At 49.0% G+C, this 17,745-nt stretch overlaps 2 protein-coding genes across 12 annotated transcripts in view; both read left to right on the top strand.

Moving 5' to 3' along the window:
- CAPN5 (calpain 5) overlaps positions 1–11,886 on the top strand; it is a 59,631-nt gene extending 47,745 nt beyond the window's left edge. For 5 of the 6 annotated variants that reach the window (XM_042792813.1, XM_032991031.2, XM_042792812.1 and 2 more), the window contains exons 5-13: positions 243–435; positions 995–1,188; positions 1,903–1,980; positions 2,522–2,717; positions 3,707–3,829; positions 4,339–4,535; positions 4,900–5,021; positions 8,021–8,157; positions 8,486–11,886. In XM_042792813.1, the coding sequence (XP_042648747.1) occupies positions 243–435; positions 995–1,188; positions 1,903–1,980; positions 2,522–2,717; positions 3,707–3,829; positions 4,339–4,535; positions 4,900–5,021; positions 8,021–8,157; positions 8,486–8,668 (1,423 nt within the window). In that variant the 3' untranslated portion in view covers positions 8,669–11,886. The remainder of the gene's footprint in view (positions 1–242; positions 436–994; positions 1,189–1,902; positions 1,981–2,521; positions 2,718–3,706; positions 3,830–4,338; positions 4,536–4,899; positions 5,022–8,020; positions 8,158–8,485) is intronic. The other variant, XM_042792814.1, reaches the window with a different exon arrangement.
- Positions 11,887–15,341: 3,455 nt separating this feature from the next.
- MYO7A (myosin VIIA) overlaps positions 15,342–17,745 on the top strand; it is a 103,486-nt gene continuing 101,082 nt past the window's right edge. For all 6 annotated transcript variants that reach the window (XM_042792839.1, XM_042792842.1, XM_042792841.1 and 3 more), the window contains exon 1: positions 15,342–15,445. The gene's annotated coding sequence lies outside the window, so the exon portion shown is untranslated. The remainder of the gene's footprint in view (positions 15,446–17,745) is intronic.

The following is a 17,745-nucleotide window of genomic DNA, read 5'->3' on the forward strand; positions in this document are numbered from 1 at the left end:
AAATATCCTCCAACTCCACGTTTAAGTAACACCTATCCTGGAGATTTCAAGTTCCCTTTACGTTGTCCTATGACATCAAGACTGCTGCAAGCAGCATGGATCTTTTTTCACCCTAGTTTGCTGTTGTGACCCACTGAAAGTTTTATTACAAATCTCTGTTCTTCAGGCTGCCCAAGAACTTTCCCAGAACCCTTAAAACATCAAGCCAGTGTTGTTGTGCCATCCCTGTCATCTTCTTTCAGGTTGTCAGGTTGTTATGAGGCCCTGGATGGAGGCAACACAGCTGATGCCCTGGTAGACTTTACTGGTGGGGTCTCTGAACCTATTGACCTGACTGAAGGGGACTACATTGCGGATGAAGCCAAGCGAAACCTCCTCTTTGAGCGTGTGTTGAAGGTGCACAACCGGGGAGGCCTCATCAGCTGCTCCATCAAAGTAAGCAATGTTACCTGTATGGTCACAGTCTTATGGGAATAGGAATTTTAGGATGCGGTTGTCTTACACTGATGGAGCCCTCTAAGTTAGATCAGATAAATTGTGGTCAAGGCTTCCTACTTCTTCTTGTGGATGGCAAAAGGAGTCAAGCCTCGATGCCAGCCATCTTGCTATGTCCGAGAGCCCAGATTCATCCCACCACCCTTTAAATATTAGGAGAGGATTCACTTCCAGAAAAAGGCGTTTTGGTGTCTCCATGTGGACATCTATACAAACACTGGGTGCCAGACCTCCCATTATAACCAGTAGAATGATCTTTATTGGTTGACATTATGGGAGCTCAGAGACCTCATGTAGCAGATGAAGACCAGGAAGGATCTAACACCTAAAATGGCATCTGATGTATATGCCAAGGCAACTGACTTTCTCAGTGAGCATTGGTGCTCTTCTTTTTGACTCAGAGAAACCTGCAGGGAAATCTGAGCTCCTATTTTTCCCAGTCCCTGCAAAGACGGTCACGTCCCCCTGGTACGAGCACTGTCTGTGTCCCCCTGCCCAGGCCACATCAGCAGCTGACATGGAGGCCCGCCTGGCCTGCGGACTGGTGAAGGGCCACGCGTACGCAGTGACGGACGTGCGGAAGGTCCGCCTGGGCCATGGCCTGCTGTCCTTCTTCAAGTCAGAGAAGCTGGACATGATCCGCATGCGCAACCCGTGGGGCGAGCGGGAGTGGAATGGCCCATGGAGTGACACGTGAGTTAGGATGGGCAGCAGCAGCACCTTTTTTTGATGGGAACAGCTGGGTTGGAGCAAGCCTTGGGACATGAGACAATTTGACTACATCCACACCCATAGGATAACACTGTATGGGCAGTTGTGGGATGCTGCTTCAACCCATGTCTTAAACCTACTCTTTCATTCCTTGCCTTGGGGTCCCTGGAGGTCAGCAGGAGGGTGGCTGATCTTGGAAGACCTTCTCATTAAGGCTCTGGTGGGTGTTGTGGTGAAATTGTCAGCATGTTCACACTAGTGAAGGATGATTATAGCTCACCTTTCTGCTCCCAGTCTTGTTCCAGCAAAAATAGCACCCAACAGAATCAGCCTCTGCCACTACTGACTTCTGTGGTGTCTGTGGATGGGATAAAGAACCAAGGTCTGGTGTAACCAAAGCCTTTGGCCAGAGTCCATTTTGTTTTCTTCACTGATAGGGTTTTGATTATACTGGCCAAACAAAATCTTGCTTGGATTCAGCTCCACTGGTCAGGAAGGAAGTTGAAGCTCCAAGCCATGCTGCACTCCCCCTGTGTTTGGAAGATGAGCTAACCAGAGCAGTGTAGGGACTGGTTGCATAGCTGGAGCTTTATACAGGCCTTGTGCCCTTGACAGATTCTGCCAAGGCCAAGTAGCCTCTTGAATTCTTGTGTATTCCCTTGCCCTCACAGTAATGATCCTGTACTCTTCCCACAGGTCTGAGGAGTGGCAGAAAGTGAGTAAAAGTGAGAGAGAGAAGATGGGGATGACAGTGGAAGATGATGGAGAGTTCTGGTGAGTCCTTCATGGGATTGTCATCACAGGCTTTGCCAACAGATTCCTCCATGACGCATGTGAGTCATTTCCATGCATACAACTATCCAGAGCAAACGTCCTTCCAAGCCCTAGGATCTTTAGTGAAGCCTCCTCCTTGAGTCCACAGGTATTAGCTTTGGATGGCCATGACCCTAGGACTGCAAGCTGCTCTGTATCACACTGGGCCCAAACCATTTCACCAGGTTACTGGGAACCTGATATGAATATGCTGAATTTACCAGCCTCAGCAGGTACGTTTCAGTACAACATAGACCCATGTGTGGAGGAAGGACCACTACTCTGCCTCTCCCACTCCAAAACACATAGCTCTCTCTTGTTTAAACTGAAGAAGAAGTATTTACTGCATGCATGGAGAATGTTATCTCCATCTCCTTTGTTATTCATCAGCTGTTAGAGGCTACCCACACATGGTCTCTCACAGGTGGTAAAGAAAATTCCTGCAACATACTGTTCAGGGGAATGAAGCAGCATAACCCAGATCTCTCCTTTCCTGATTTAGGATGACCTTCGAAGATTTCTGCAAATACTTCACAGACATCATCAAGTGCCGTCTCATCAACACATCCTACCTGAGCATCCACAAGACCTGGGAGGAGGCAGTGCTACATGGGGCATGGACCAGAAACAATGACCCCTTGAAGAACCGCTGTGGAGGCTGTATCAACCACAAGGACACCTTTTTGCAGAATCCCCAAGTGAGTCATGGAGCAGAGGGCCTTCTGGAGCCTTCGCATGTTCTTCCAAGTGTTTAAATCTCCTGCAGGGACCTAGAAAGCCAAAATGGCTACCAGACCTCTAGTATATTAAATGTGCTCACAGCCATTCTCTGGCTGAGACTCTTGGCACAGCATGACTGGCATCCAGGCCAACTCTATTAACTTTATCCTTCTTACCAGAGAGACTGCACCCAAGTGCCTGGTGTACAGCATCTTGGCACAAGAAAACAGAAAACTGTGCCACAGGGTAGCAGTGTTAGCTGGTGCCAGTCAAACAGGACCAGGAACCAGACAATTTGGATGTCTGAATGATGAAATTCCAGATCTTTTGCCCAAATCTTGGCACTGTTAAGTTTACCAGGACAGGTGTAGTCTGTAGGGCCATTTCCTTCAAACTTGGCCTTCAGAAAAGGCTCTGCTCTGAAGTTCATCTCCTGGAACAAGTTCTTCTGTCCTGTCCTGTGAACTGGGATTCTGAGTAACATGAGACAAGCTCTTGTGAGTCCTTCATCTAACAAGCAGATGAAGGATTGTCTAGTCCATTGCAGGAGTTGTCATCAGGGCTGTTGCCTGCTTCCAGCTCTGTATTAGCCTTCATCTCAGGTGTCTGTGAACATCAGTTTCTCCTTCCATGCCTCATAGGAGGACTTGTGTCAGACTACAGGGGGTGAAAGTCTCTGGTATGAGACCGCATCTAGATTCCTTGGATTCTGCCAAGCAATTTGAAGACTGGATTTCCCAGTCTTTTTCTAAGATGAGCCAAAAAGGTCTCTGGATTGGCAAGATGTTGCCAGTTCCCAAGAGGAGTGGGTATGGACTCTCAATGCAGGTACTGAAACCAGGCTGTCCCTGCAGTGAGGTGGATGAGGAGAAGCTGAGGTTAACTCTGCTGTGTATCCACCCCCACCCATGCCCAGTGATTCTGTCGTAGTAGAAGTCCTTCCTTACCTTCCTCCCTTTGCTTCTAGTACGTGTTTGATGTGAAGAAGGCAGAAGATGAAGTGCTGATCTCCATCCAGCAGAAGCCAAAAAGGACCAGTCGCAAAGAGGGCAAAGGAGAGAACTTGGCCATAGGCTTTGATATCCATAAGGTAGACCATGCATGTTGGCCTGAATAACCCCATAAATTTGTTAGTGGTGGAGTGGTACATCAGTCCTGCGTGACGATTGGTAATGTTCATTTAAGCATTATCTGGGTGCTCTGGGGTGCTTTCAGCACAGCCTGCCCCCTCTAGAGATGACAAGAGATTTCAGAGGTCAACAGTGGCAGCATGGACAAGTTCTCCTTGCTAAAAGCACTGGTTAGTCTGTTATCTCCAGTCGTTGAAATCCATTAGACTGATCCTTATGTGTTGCTTGCTGGGCCCCCAGTGTCAAGCTGGGATGCAAGAGACAAGTCCCTGAGCCAACAGAGTTGGGAGAGCCACATCCACACTTGTTTACCATCCAGGCCAGTTGGGACCATTTTGCTGGTTCTCTTAACTCCAGCTCTCCCAGCACTGTGGGATCAGTCCTTGCAGTCTGGCCCCCCCAAGGTGGATACCAGTACACTGTCAGTCAGTGCTGTCCTGCTGACCATCCCGCTGTGGTCTCTGCCCAGGTGGAGTTGAACAGGAACTACCGGATGCACACCCTGCAGCAGAAGGTGGCCAGCTCCATTTACATCAACTCCCGCAGCGTTTTCCTGAGGACAGACCTGAAGGAAGGCCGCTACGTCATCATCCCCACCACCTTTGACCCTGGTCATGTAGGCGAGTTCCTTCTCAGGATTTTCACGGATGTGCCTTCAGATTGCCGGTAAGGAGCAAGAGCAGGGGTGGGGAGGACCTAGCTATTTGGAAGCAGCCCTGTGCTTTTGACATGTGGTTTTCATGATTGGAATTGGTCATAGCTTTGCCGGGAGCTGGTGTTTGACTTTCTTTTAAGGGTGGCCAAGAGACAGAGCATCTTTATAGGTTTCAGGACATGCAGAGAAGCTCCCACTCTGCTCCTAAGCATGACACAGGAGAGCATCCCAAACCCAGGTTGAGATCATCGGAGTGGGGAGCAGAGTCTGACAGTGGACAGTGCACAGTCCTTCCATCCTGCTAGAGCAAACTCTCTGGCCTTCTCATGGAGTAAGGCTGAGTACCTCTCAAAGGCCGTATGTTTTTCCTTGCAGAGAGCTGATGCTGGATGAGCCAGCACACACCTGCTGGAGTGGGATGTGTGGTTACCCACAAGTGGTATCCCAGATCCATGTCCTTGCTGCAGCCGGGCTCAAAAATCAGGACTCCCAAGGAGGTACTGGTCTTTCCCTGCTTGTTGTCTAGTCCCGGAGGAGTTGGGAGGTGGTTGTTCAGTGGGAAGAAAGTGAGGTGGTTTCATGGGGTGGGAGGTTGCTGGGATTTTCTATGTCCTCAGATATTTTTTTCAGTGAAGATGCCCGATTCAGACATCAAAGGAGGAGAAAGTCCATAGAGAATCAAACTCAATTCTGGGAGTTGTTATATTTAGGCTGTTGTCTAAGATTCTCAGGAGATCCTCCCAAATCTTCCCTAAAGCCCTTAGCAGTGGTCCTGTAACAATACAGGCTTTCCTCCTGAGTATGAGCAGCTGTAAAAGTCAGGAATCTTATTTAAAGTCCTGTTTGTATGAAGAACAGAGCAGCAATGGAACAGGCTGATGTGTTGGGGTACTGTTCATCACTGGAGTCTGAATAAATGTCTATCAGTAGAGGGTAGGTCAAATTTAGCTCATCTGGGGATAGTGTGGATTGAGAGCTTCTCCCTCTATTTCCTGTAAGTCCGGCTCCATGCTTGGCTCCTAGGAGCCCACTGACATGACCTGAGCCACCACCAGCACAGTGCACTGTGTTTCTGCTTCCTTGGTCCTCTAAAGGTTCATTTTCATGGTCCTACCATGCTCTAATGCAATTTTGACATCCAACACTTCTCTTGCATGAAAGACAGCATCAGCACCATGCCTCACCTTGTCCTCCAGCCACGCAGAAGCTCAGGGCAAGAGCACCATGTTTAGTCCTACTGGGGCATCTGGACCAAGAAACCTAGGGGTAGTGATGCCTTGTACTGGGAGATAGTTGAAACTGTCTTCAGACAACTTCAGTCAACTTCTAGAGGTTGCAATTAGAGAAGCAAATGCCTTTCCACCATGGGAAAGGACCAGATCCTAGCCTTTCCTGAGTCAAGGCCATGTTGAATTGGCAAGGTTTAGCCAGGCACTTTCAAGCCAAATTTGAAGTATAAAAATTGGAAACTTAAAAAGAATCTAAATAAAAAATTTACTTTTTTTTTTTTTTCCCACCCAAGCATTATTGTCAGGACTGCATATTGCTAGAGCTTGAAAGTAATGAAAGTAATTCTTCCTTAGGGCAAGGACTAGCCCAATTTGCTTATTTATCACATGCCACAAAGGGAGTCCTTCTGTTCTGTCTGGTGTTTGGCGAGGGAACTTTTCCTTAGGCAAGGTTGTTTTTTCTTGGGTTACTCACAATAGCTCAGTGTAACTGTAGCAATGCAGGGAAATCTGAAGCCAGAGGTCTCTGAACCGTTCATAGAAACAAGATTTGTCTCTCCTTCAGACAAGGATTCTGGAGCCATAAAACATTTTTTCAACAAGAGGCCCTTGGGAATGGCTTTTTTCCAGCTGTTTTCCAGCTGTTCACCTCCCACCACTAACAGCTTGCATGTCTGATGCTTTCCAATGCAATGGCATCTCTCGCATTTCCCAGCCCAGGCCTTCCACAATACTTTGGAAATAGTGATTTACAGATAGGAATTTGGCTCCAGCTGATGGAATATGACGATTTAATGGGACATCCCAAAAGACAAGGCTAGTTTGGAAAAACAGCTGTGAAATCCAGCAGCTGTGTCTCACCAGGGGAGCCAGATCCTTGCAAACAGAAAGCTAGCGAGGAGGTGATCTGGCAGTCAGAGATGTGGTTCTTAAATCCCTGGCCCTCACAGAGCGGGTGGTTTGTTCCTCCTTATTTCCACATTTCCCTTGGACAAGAAAATTCATCCACCTGGTCTATGTTTCCATCATAACCTCTAGAGCTCATGGTAAGAAAATGTATTCTGGCAGTTAAATTTCCATAGCAATAGATCATTCTCTACTGAAATTCCCTAAATGAGCACTTGTTTCCTAAGGGGAAAATGTTCACTATTGAGGGACTCTTTCCTTCTCCAGGTACTGTCCAGCTGTGGGCTGGTAGTCTGTGAAATTGGTAATTTTACTCTCCAGCTTTGTAGCCTGATTGTTCCCCATGACTGTCTTGTTCCATCTGGGATATTGCAATAACTTTCCCACTTTCTCCTCCACTTCCCACTCATTTCCCCTGATTGCCCCTCAATACCCCATCTTTCTCTTTCCCATGTTTCTCACTGCCACCAGTAATCCTTTTCAACATTTTGATCTTCTACCTGAATTCTTACAGCAAATACTCTAAGAATCATCTTCACCTCTTTAAAAGCCTTTAAAATATATTTCCATCCTAAGGTTCCCCATTCACTGGTTGCTCACCAAACCTTCCCAGTGCTCAAATGGGCGAATATTTTGATCTCATAAGTTAGCATATCTTGCCACTTAATTTTGGCTCAGCATTGTGACATCTCTTATCATCTTGACCACCAACATTTTTCTTACCCCAGTATTAGTCGTTATACTGACAACCCCTGCAGCATTTGAGTCTCACTAAGTCTAGGAGGAAGATGTGCCAATGATTTGTGCACAGGAGTGAAAAGAATATTCCTGCTGTTTTCTATCACCCTAAAGTAAAGCCAAGGTTAGCCTGGCTTGGGAGTAAATGAGCTCAGTGGAAGCAAGTGGGTTTTTTCAGCTTGAAGACCCTTGCCTTCTTGGTGTTTCCTTGTATGAAACAACCTCTGTGAGCCTGTTTCTATTCTCCATGGCTTTATTTCTGCCTTCCTTCAGCAGAGCAAATCCTGAAAGGAGAGTTGAGCAGGGCAGTGTCTTCCATGAAAGATTCATCTCAAAGCTCAGGAGGGTTTGGAGTGATGAAGGAGTGTTTATATAGAATATGGGGTCAAGGAAGAGGTGGCCATTTCATAACAGTCCATCATCACCTGCTGCCCAGGTGCAATGTCACCTAACAGAAGTAAGCCTGAGCCCAGCAGCTGAGCTTCATGGACATCATCTGGGGTGTGATGAACTATCTCCTCTGGTGGGGTATGGAGGAAAAGTGTTGCATGACACCCCTGGAAAAGGGCTCTGAGGAATTACAGGGGCTACAGGAAAGCAAAAATTTCCTTTTCTCTCCCCAGGAGCTGACCCTTACGTGATCATGAAGTGCGAAGGGCAAAAAGTTCGCTCTCCAGTGAAGAAGAACACAGTGTCTCCAGAATTTGACGTGAAAGGGCTCTTCTACCGCAAGAAGCCAGGACAACCCATCATTGTTCAGGTACTCATCAGGCGAGCAGTGAGGCGAGCGATGGAGACCCTCTCTCACTTGGGCCCCCCCACCACTGCCCTCTCCTCACACTGTCCACAGCAGGTCTGTTCCCCAGGGCTGAGCATCACCAGTTCACACAGCTCAACCTCTCACCGCCGCAGCTGAGCCGTGACATTTGGTGAATGCATGTTCTTCACCCCTCTCAGTAACAGGGTGAACCCCCCACACCTTGACCACCTTCACGGCTCCAGCTCAGAGCAGGTCCCCAATAACTTCTTCTCCTCTCCAGTGCTGCATCCTTTGAGGACCTGCCCTCACGTCTGTTTTGTTCCTCCAGATCTGGAACCACAACTTGATAAGTGATGAGTTCTTGGGCCAAGTGGTACTCACGGGGGATCCCAGTGACCGGCAGTCAGTGCACACACTGCACCTCCAGGACAAGGGGAACAGAAGATCAAACGATCTCTCTGGAACCATTGCCGTGAGGCTGCTCAGCAGTAACATCCTCACCAATGTCTAAATACTCAAAGACTGTTCTTCTGGTGCCACATATGTGTATATAAACATGCACACATACATAGATATATATATATATACACACAGAGCCTACTTACCATCTGCAAAGTGTATATGAACTATGCATGCATTCCACTCAAAGGAGCCAATCTTGTGTTTTCGATGTTAAAAAATGGTGCCTTTTTGGGGAACCGCAACGATCCTTCTGCTGGCATCCTCTGCAGCCCCCATTGCCGCCGTGTGTCCCATGGGATGGCTGAGAGCACGCTGTGCGTCCTGACAGCCAGAGCACAATGCCCTGATGCTGTTTGTTTACACGGGCTGGCACACACGTGCCACCACGCACACATGTGGCCACCACAGTCCCACCAGCCGCTTCAGTGCATCTTCAGTGTGTCTGCTTGGTTTTAGAGTAGTGTGCGTGGAGTCGTCTCCCGTGAAACTGCCAGTTAATCGCTTCTCTGTGGAGGCACCTCAGCAGAGGAGAAGTGGAAAAATAGATTGGGGCCTTTTGGATGTTTTCTGGGTATGGGTTTGCATACTGCAACTGGAAGGAGAGCGCACCAAGGCAGTCCTAAATCCCAAATCCACAGGGGCAACAAGATTAATGGCTCCATCATTTTAGGGTTGAGCTGTCTCCTCCCAAGTCTTGTTCAACCCCATGCAATTCTGAATGATACAAAGGTGCCAGTAACCAAGGTGGGACAACTGTTCTCTGGGGTCACGTTTCTGAATTAGTCTGGACTCAGCTCCTGCATGTGCCTCTCAAACTGCCATGGTGCCTGCTGTCTCCATGTCTTCATGCAGTCCCCATCCCAAGAACTCACACCAGTAGATGGGGTGGGTTGTCTGCTGGGGCCCTTACAGTGTTTAGATAAGAGGAGATCAGTTCCTCTGAAGGCCAAAGCGTCAGGTCCAAGGGATGAGGAGCTTTGCTCAATGGGCTCCATCTTTACTGCTGCATACAGTGCATCATTTCTCAGTGCCTCGCTTTCCCAAATTCTTTTTAAAAATAGTGGGATTTTAGCTTGTGCCAGAGAAGAGGAGCACTGCTCCCAGTGCAGCCTGAAAGTGCTGGGAATATTTAATTCACACCAGTGTCCATGTTTCACCTTTAATTTCCAGCCTACTGGCCTGGAGGATGAGTTGCACAGTGCTAGAGCCAGTCTCACAAGCACAACCCAAATGCATCCTTACGGCCATGCCTAGGGCCACTCTCTGCTCCCATTTGCCATGAAAATTGAGTTTATCTTCCTTATTCCACTGGGTGGCAGAATCTGGCTTCTTATAAACCATCCCAGATAAGTCAAACAACAAACCCTTGTCTGGCCTTTCAGCAGCTGATCAGGACAGGTTTCAAAGCAATTTTTCTTCCTGTTGTCTAGGTTTTTTTGTGTTGGTTTCTGGGTTCACGTTTTTGTTTGTTTTTTGTTTTTTGTTTTTTGTTTTTTTTTTTATTACTATTATTCATGTGCCTTTAAAAATGGTGCAAATTCAGGGATTTTTCTGTCAGATTTTCTAAAAAGCAAATCTTTTGCAGTCACCATGCAAGTGGAAATGAATACATATGATGTAATCTTAGTAAATTTTGGCCTGAGCAGAGTCCTCTGCCTGCAAGGACAAATGAACAGGAAAGCCTTCTTTTGCCATAGCAAGCAGGGTTTCTGCTTGTCCTACTAGATGTCCATGTTTGTGCTGCAAATCTGTTTTTTTTTTTTAAGTCCCTAAAGATCTGTGAAATCTGTAATGTGTTAAGATGTTCCCCAAACTCACATTACCTGCCAGCTCAATTCTTGGTGCATCCAGAAGCATACAGTACTACTTCATCAATTTTTGCAGGATGCTTTTCCCCTTTCCTCATCTTCAGAGTTTACCTCCTGTGGTTACGAATTAGGTTTTTGACCAAATTGCTTATTGTCTTGTTCTCTATGACTTAAAGGCAAGCAGTGGCTCATGGGATACTTTTTCCAGGTCTTAATTATTCCTGGCTTGCACCGAGCACCCTCCAACTCCTGGTGACATCACTGGGACCTAGTTTAGTTCAGTGTCTTGCAGAATTGACTCAAATGCTCTTAGTTTGTTAAAGTGATGTTTTGACCCCAAGGTCAAAGGAAATCCAGGAATTTGGGCAGGCCGATTCAGGGATATTTTGATTTTATTCGGGTTTACTTCATGGGTCTCATCACTGAAAATAAATGGAAGCAGCACTGTGGGGCCAGAAGGCGTAATTTAGGTTTTAGGAGAAGATCTCACAGGTGCATGTTCAGAATGGTATGTGAGAGGGACTGTAATGCCCAAAGATACCTCACCTGGCAGGGAGAAGAGCTGTTTAGCTAAGGGAGAACATCACAGGAGCTTTGCACCATCATCATCACCAGATGGGGGTAGCCAGCCTGCCTTCATTAGCCTTGTTTTCTCAGGAAATCAGGCTACTGATAGCTTCAGGAAACGAGAGCCATTTGGCCAGGAGTGCCCTGATGTGCCGAACCGCACCATGATCCCCAAGGAACAGCGCTGAAGCTTGCCGAGGACTAGCAGGGCCCTGGTACACATGGGCAGCCTCCTTCCTTCCTACAGAGATTCAAGCCATAAAGAGAGGAGAGGCAGCTTTTTAACAGCTTCTCTAAAAAAAAAAAAAAAAAATCATCACACTATATCAGGACCAAAATGTCTTAATGTCAGTAATATTTGTCCATTTTTTTTTTTTTTTTAACTTTTGAAAAGTTAGAGCTGAAGACTTCTTCCCCCTACAGTTCCAATGGAATAACAAAACTTACCTTTGTTGGGTTTTTTTTGGTCTGTTGTTTTTTGGGGTCTCATTTGTAGACCAGTTGAGGGAGGGCAGTTACTGAAACGCCATTGCTAATGTCGATGCCTTTTCTCTTTGAATGAAGTAAACAGAAATATTCAGGGTTTTTTGTCTGAGGGGAGGGCAGGTCTGATAAGCACTTTGCAGTCCCTCCCAGGTGCTGTAGGACATGTCTCTGATTTATTTTCCATTTCTTTTGTTAATCATTTCAATGGTTGCAAGTAACCTGCCATTAGACTCTGTGAAATCCGTTTCTTTTTCGTGTCTTCACGTTAAAACAGGCTAGGACTTGTCCTCATCTCCAAAGGCACTGACGTGTCAAGCTGCACAAGATTGGAGAGTGGTCCAAACAGAAAGCCAATATTGTACAGCTGTAAACCTCCTATAAATAAATTGTGTATATTTTATTCAGACTCCCTGCCTTTAAACCGCTGTGTTCTTTCAGAATGCTTTTGATGGGCACAAGGTGGCTCTGCAGAGCCTTTTTAATTTGCTTGATTCACTCAACTCCATTCAAATTATTTTCTCTGTGGACTTTGAGACTGAAGCAAGGCAATCTGCATGAAGGTTTCATGCAAGGCTACACTCACGTTCACCTAGAAAAGCTGCAGAGGAAAAGGGTAACCTCCTCTGACTGTAAAACCTTTGCATCCTGTGCCTTGGAGTCACCACAGTGCAGGGGACTGGATTCTTTTGAGCTTCACCTGCATCAGAAAAAGCTCTGAAGGTTGCTAAAAAGTAATAATAATAACAATAATAGCAATAACAATAACAATAATAATTTATAATAATATATTATAATAATAATTTATAATAATCATTATAAAATATGGGAGGATGTGATTTTTGGACGGCTTTCCCTCAAAGAATAAAAATGTAGATTGCATGTTGGGAGCATCTGAAAAGCAAAAAGCCTGTCTCTGCCCTCAGTCTTGGGACACACGGTCCCAAGGGTCTTGCTCCCATCTCAGATTCCAGCCGCCAGCTCCATTACCTGCCTGTGCTTGGGGTCTTTGTAGCATGGAGGAGCTGTGCCCTTCTGCAGCCTGTCCTCAAAAGCCTGGAGCAGGCATCTGGAAAAACCTTTTACATTGTGGGGTGGGGCACTGGTCCAGATCATCCTGCTCCTGGGATCATCCTCTGGGACAAAGTGTGTCACCAAACCCTAGACAGAGAAAGGAGCATCCTATTCCTCTGCCTCCATCACTGAAAAAGCTTGCAAGGACCATTCTTCAGGGGGGACCCTTACAAACATCTCAACCTCATAAACATCCTAATACAATCCCGGAGGATGTCCTGGGCAGTAGACATAGGTGCATGAGCACCTATGGGGCTGTCGTTGCAGGATATAGCACAAGAGCTTTGGTGTACATCAGGTGGCTTTACCGAGTCCTGCTTTGTGCACATTCAAAGAAAAGGTCTATGCAAGCCTGGATAAGCCACAACTCACTGTGTAGGCATGGAGGTCATGCTTCCCCAACAGCATCCACATCTCAGTTTTGCTGAGACTGGGACAGGGGGCTTGGAAGTGAAGGTGGCTTTGCAGCCCTGCCTGTCCCAGTGCTGGTGGTGCACACTGGCGTGTGGGCTGGCAATGCAAGGAAGGATGCTGGAAGTGGTGTGGGACTCCAGCACATCAGCGTGAGGATGTGAGGAGCTTGTGCACTTTCAGAGACCAGCAAGCAGGTAGCAGGGTGCACAGCTCCAAGCAGGATCCAGCCCAGAAACCTGCAGTATCTCCTCATCCCTCCAGCGCTGCCATCTGCCAGGGACTTCTGGTCACTAACATTAAACTCACTAAACCAACACTTCAGGGTCTGCTTTTGACATGCAAGAGCATCTTCATGGAAGAACAGACATCCTGCCGTGGTTACAAGGTGAGGCTGGAATATTTCTCCTTGGCACTGGCTTCCCTACAGCCTGCAGCTTCCCACCCTAATGCCTGTGTACATTCCCCTCCATATGCATATGAGCCTCCTGCTGCTCAAAAGGACCAGGGATATTACTAGCAAGAAGGGCTACAGTGGTAGCAGGGCTTTCATCAAGGGTTCATTGCCTGTCCCTCGGAGGTGCTCAGGTGCTACCACATCCTTGTCCAGTGTCCCAGGTATTGAATACTGAGGGATTAGCCCGCGACCCACAGCCGTGACAGTCTGCTGAGCAGGAGTCATCCAAAGGCTCCTCGCACTTTTCAAATCCCACTTCCAAAGACAGCAACACAGGCAGAGGACTGTGTCCAGCCCCGTGTCCCTGGCAGAGCCTCCCTCACTGCCTTCCCACACACCCGCAGGACACTGGCCACAAGAAGAGGCTACCCGAGGCTGGACACTTTCCAGGCACATCGGATGCAGTCCAGAGTGAAGCAATTCCCAGGCACAGCCAATATCTGCCCTCGCATCCACACAAACCGCATTGGCACAGCGAGTAGGGCTTGAGTGAAACCTGGCACGGCCCCAGGCGGTCGTAAATCATCTCTCTTGAGCTTAAATTCAACTGAGTTTTTTCACAGCTGGTTCCCACGAGAGGGCTGGGCAGCCGTGGGGAGTTTTGAAGGGCTGAGAAAGAAACAAGGTGGCTATGAAGTGACTTCTCCCACATTTTGAGCAGAGTTCCTGGTGTGGCTTTGGAAGAAGGAAGCTTTCTCTTACTGCTCCTTACTTCTGCAGTGTCACCAAAAATATTCAGCCATCCCAGTCCCCAGGAGGGGTTCAGGCCCCCTTGTCCACAGTGGGGCTTAGAAACACCTTGTGTGATAAGAGTGCAAATATAAAGGCATGTTTTGCATCATTTACTAGCTAAAATGCCATGCTTTATACCTAAGTAAGAAACTTCAGTGGTGTTTCACAGCACAATTAAAAGTCAACCTCACCTTTCCCAGCAGGAAGGAGAAAAGGCACTAGCCCAGATTCAGGGAGGGACTCACCAGGTCAGAGTTAAGCTTCTAGGCAATGCCTCAGCTCTGAGTTTCCCGGTTCTCAAGCATTTCCCCCAGTTTCCACATTTATAAGTGCTGGTTGGTGCGTTCAAACCAGAATGCCTGTCAGCTTGTGGCCCCATCCCACAGGACCTCAATATCATCCCTTGCACAGCCAAGACACAGCTTTGCATGGGGCAGAGATCCTCCCAGCTATCCCCCAGAATAAAGAAGGACATGGGCCTGCTCGAGCGGGGCCAGAGGAGGCCACGAAGATGCTCGGGGGACTGGAGCAGCTCCCCTGGGAGGTCAGGCTGAGAGAGTTGGGGGGATTCAGCCTGGAGAAGAGAAGGCTCCGGGGAGACCTTCGAGCGACCTCCCAGGGCTTAAAGGGGGGACAGGAGAGGTGGGGAGGGACTCTGGATCAGGGGGTGGGGGTAGGATGAGGGGTGACGGTTTTAAACTGACCGAGGGCAGATTTAGATGAGATCTAAGGCAGAAATTCTTCCCTGTGCAGGGGGTGAGACGCTGGCCCAGGGTGCCCAGAGCAGCTGTGGCTGCCCCCTCCCTGGAAGGGTTCAAGGGCAGGTTGGACGGGGCTGGGAGCACCCTGGGCTGGGGGAAGGGGGCCCTGCCCGGGGCAGGGGGTGGCACTGGGTGGGCTTTAAGGACCCTTTCAACCCAAACCATTCAGTGATTCTATGACTTGAAAATGCAGCTTAACTCGTAGCAGGGCTCGTCCCGGGTACCACGGTCTGGGGCAGACCCCAGGAATGCAGGGGGATGCATCTCTGGGGGTGTTGGGGCTGCTTTGGGGAGCGCGGTGCTGGCCGCGCCCCCGGGCTGGAGGTATCACACACCCACCCTCGCACCCCTCCACACCCCCCAGCACCCCCTCCCCTCCCCAGGGGCTGGCTGTATCCCGGCTCCTCCCCCGTTAAGAGGCTCAGCGGCGGGCAGGGCAGCCGCTGCCCTCGCTCGGTGCCGGAGGCAGCGGCTCCGCGCCGGGCACCAGCGCCCCGGTCCCCCTCCCCCGGCCCCGGCCATGCCCCGCTAAGGTAAGGCGGAGGGGGGGTGGGGGGGGTGGCAAGCTGCACCCTAGAGGGGAGGGGGGGGGGAAACGAGGCTTTTGAGAGCTGAGGATGCTCCGGATGGGCTGAGCAGTGGGGGTTGCCGTAGGGGTTGCAATGGGGTGCGGGGAGGTGGGATGGGTTGGGGGGGGGGGGTACCCCCCGCCAGGTTTACATGGCAGCGTGCCCGCTTCCAGCGCCCGGAGCAAACGTGGGGAAAGGGGCTGGGCTGGATGGGAGTGGGAGGGAGACGACATGACCGCAGACCTGACAGAAATGCCCAGCAGCCCCGTGCCAGCTCGGCTCCTGCAGCACGGATTAGCGTCTCGGTAATTTCTAGCTGCTGCTTAATTTAGCTTGGGTCACCTAGCAGTGAGCTGGGGTGGGCGGTGGGGGTCTTTCCCCTCCTGTGCTACGCTATGCAGCCCCCCACCCCTTTGCTCCACAGCCCTTTCATATTGAGGGGTACATCTGGAAGCGCTTAGGGATGGGGAGAGGCTATTGGGGTTGTGCCTGCTGCACAGACCCACTGGTGATTGCACAAAACCCATCGGTCCCGGGACCACCTCACCCTCTCCCTGCCCTGACCCAGCTCCAAATGCACCACCCAGGTGGTTAATGCACAACCTGCTCAGCAGGAGTTTGCTCTGGTTGTGGCGTAGCACGGCTTATATCCAGGCTGTGTTTTGGTGGTGTCCCCTGGGTCACACTGGTGCTGGTAAGCAGTGCCCAGGACCTTCCCAGGCTGTTTAAATTATTAGGACCATCCCTGGGCAAGGACTAAGACCCAGCGTGGGACAGGCAATTACCACAAAGCACTTTGCATCTTGCTGCCTGGTTTGGGAGTATGACATGCGTGGGCTGAGCTGGACCAGCTGAGCACCTCACCAAAGAACACTCCCAGGCTTTCATAGGATAGTTACAGTCCTGATATCCTAATGAAGGTGGAACTGGCACCTCTTGGTCACTTTGGGAAGGCTGGGGTGTACGCTGGAGGACCTGTCTTGTAGGTAGCATGGAGGGAGAGGTTGAATGGCAACAGGCCAGTAGGTCTAGGATTGACTGGTTGCCCCTGGCTGCTAAATCCCCCCTGCAGAAGGAGCTAGGAGGAGCTGGAGGTGGTCTTCCCACAGCCCCAGGCTGTTGTGGTGGTGTGAAAGTGCATCTCTCCATAGTCTGGGCAAAAGGATGCCCAAGAACCAACCCCATGGGGCTAACCTATGCTTTGTGTCAAAGATATCAAGGACATGGCTTGTGTTGCAAGCTGACTCCTTTCCCCTCCTTCACCACTGTATGATGCTATGGGTCCTATCTTTCTTTCCATGATGTGGGAGACCGCAAGGTCCCAACAGTGTTGATGTGAAGTTATGGGATGGTTTCACAGCTTTGGACTGAGTTTTGCCAATGCTTCAGTCAAAACCTGCATCCCTGTGAGACCCTGTACAAGTCTCGCCCCTGTCCTGTGTCTAAACTATCCCAGGGACATCAAAAGAGGGAAAAAGAAGGTCAAAACCAGGACAGAACTTCCCTCCCATTCATTGACACTTAAATTGTTTTCACCCATGGCTTTGCAATCTCTGAGCTTTGCCGATTTCCAAATACATTTGTCTAAATTGTATTTAATGTTTAAGTCATGGTAATGGGCCAGTGACAAACTTTCTTTTCTGCCTGACCTCGTTGAAAGCTTTGTGCTTCTGTAAAATCAATTTGTGGGGCCCAAGTCTATTCTTGGGCTTTTTGGGGTGAGACTGAAGTAACTTCATGAAGTTAAAGTATCTCCCCACTGACACCAACATTTATGCAATCTGACTCCAGCCCAGGGATGAACCCCTTTTCCAAGGCAGGATTATTTCTAACTCACTTCCCCTCCTCAGAGCAGTCGATTCATCTCTCTCACTATTAAGTTTCCATGGACCGGGGGATGCTGTACAGTGTTTCTGTCTTATGCTTGCTAACTTGTGACTTCGCAATCCTTGGGTTGCCATGGAAAGGATTATGCTGTGATTAATGAAGGCATTGTCAGCTCGTAGTTTTTTTTCAAAGCCTTTCCTGGAGCTGCAGAGAACAGCTTCCAAGCCTGGCAGCAAGGGGCTGGTGGGAGAGGTGGCTTCAGGCACTTAGTCCCAGGCACATTTTTGGTTATCTGTACCAACACTGTACTGTCAGGTAGTAGTTGCTGCCTCCAGTCACTGCCAGATCAGCTCTGCTGGTCCCTTTTGAGGAGAAACGGGGACTTTTATTGTTCTCTTGGGGCAGAGCCAGAGGTTTCTTGCTCCCAGAGTGGGACA

This window comes from Tyto alba, unplaced genomic scaffold, assembly GCF_018691265.1.
Source record: "Tyto alba isolate M040663 unplaced genomic scaffold, T.alba_DEE_v4.0 Super-Scaffold_2, whole genome shotgun sequence".
NCBI lineage: Eukaryota > Metazoa > Chordata > Aves > Strigiformes > Tytonidae > Tyto > Tyto alba.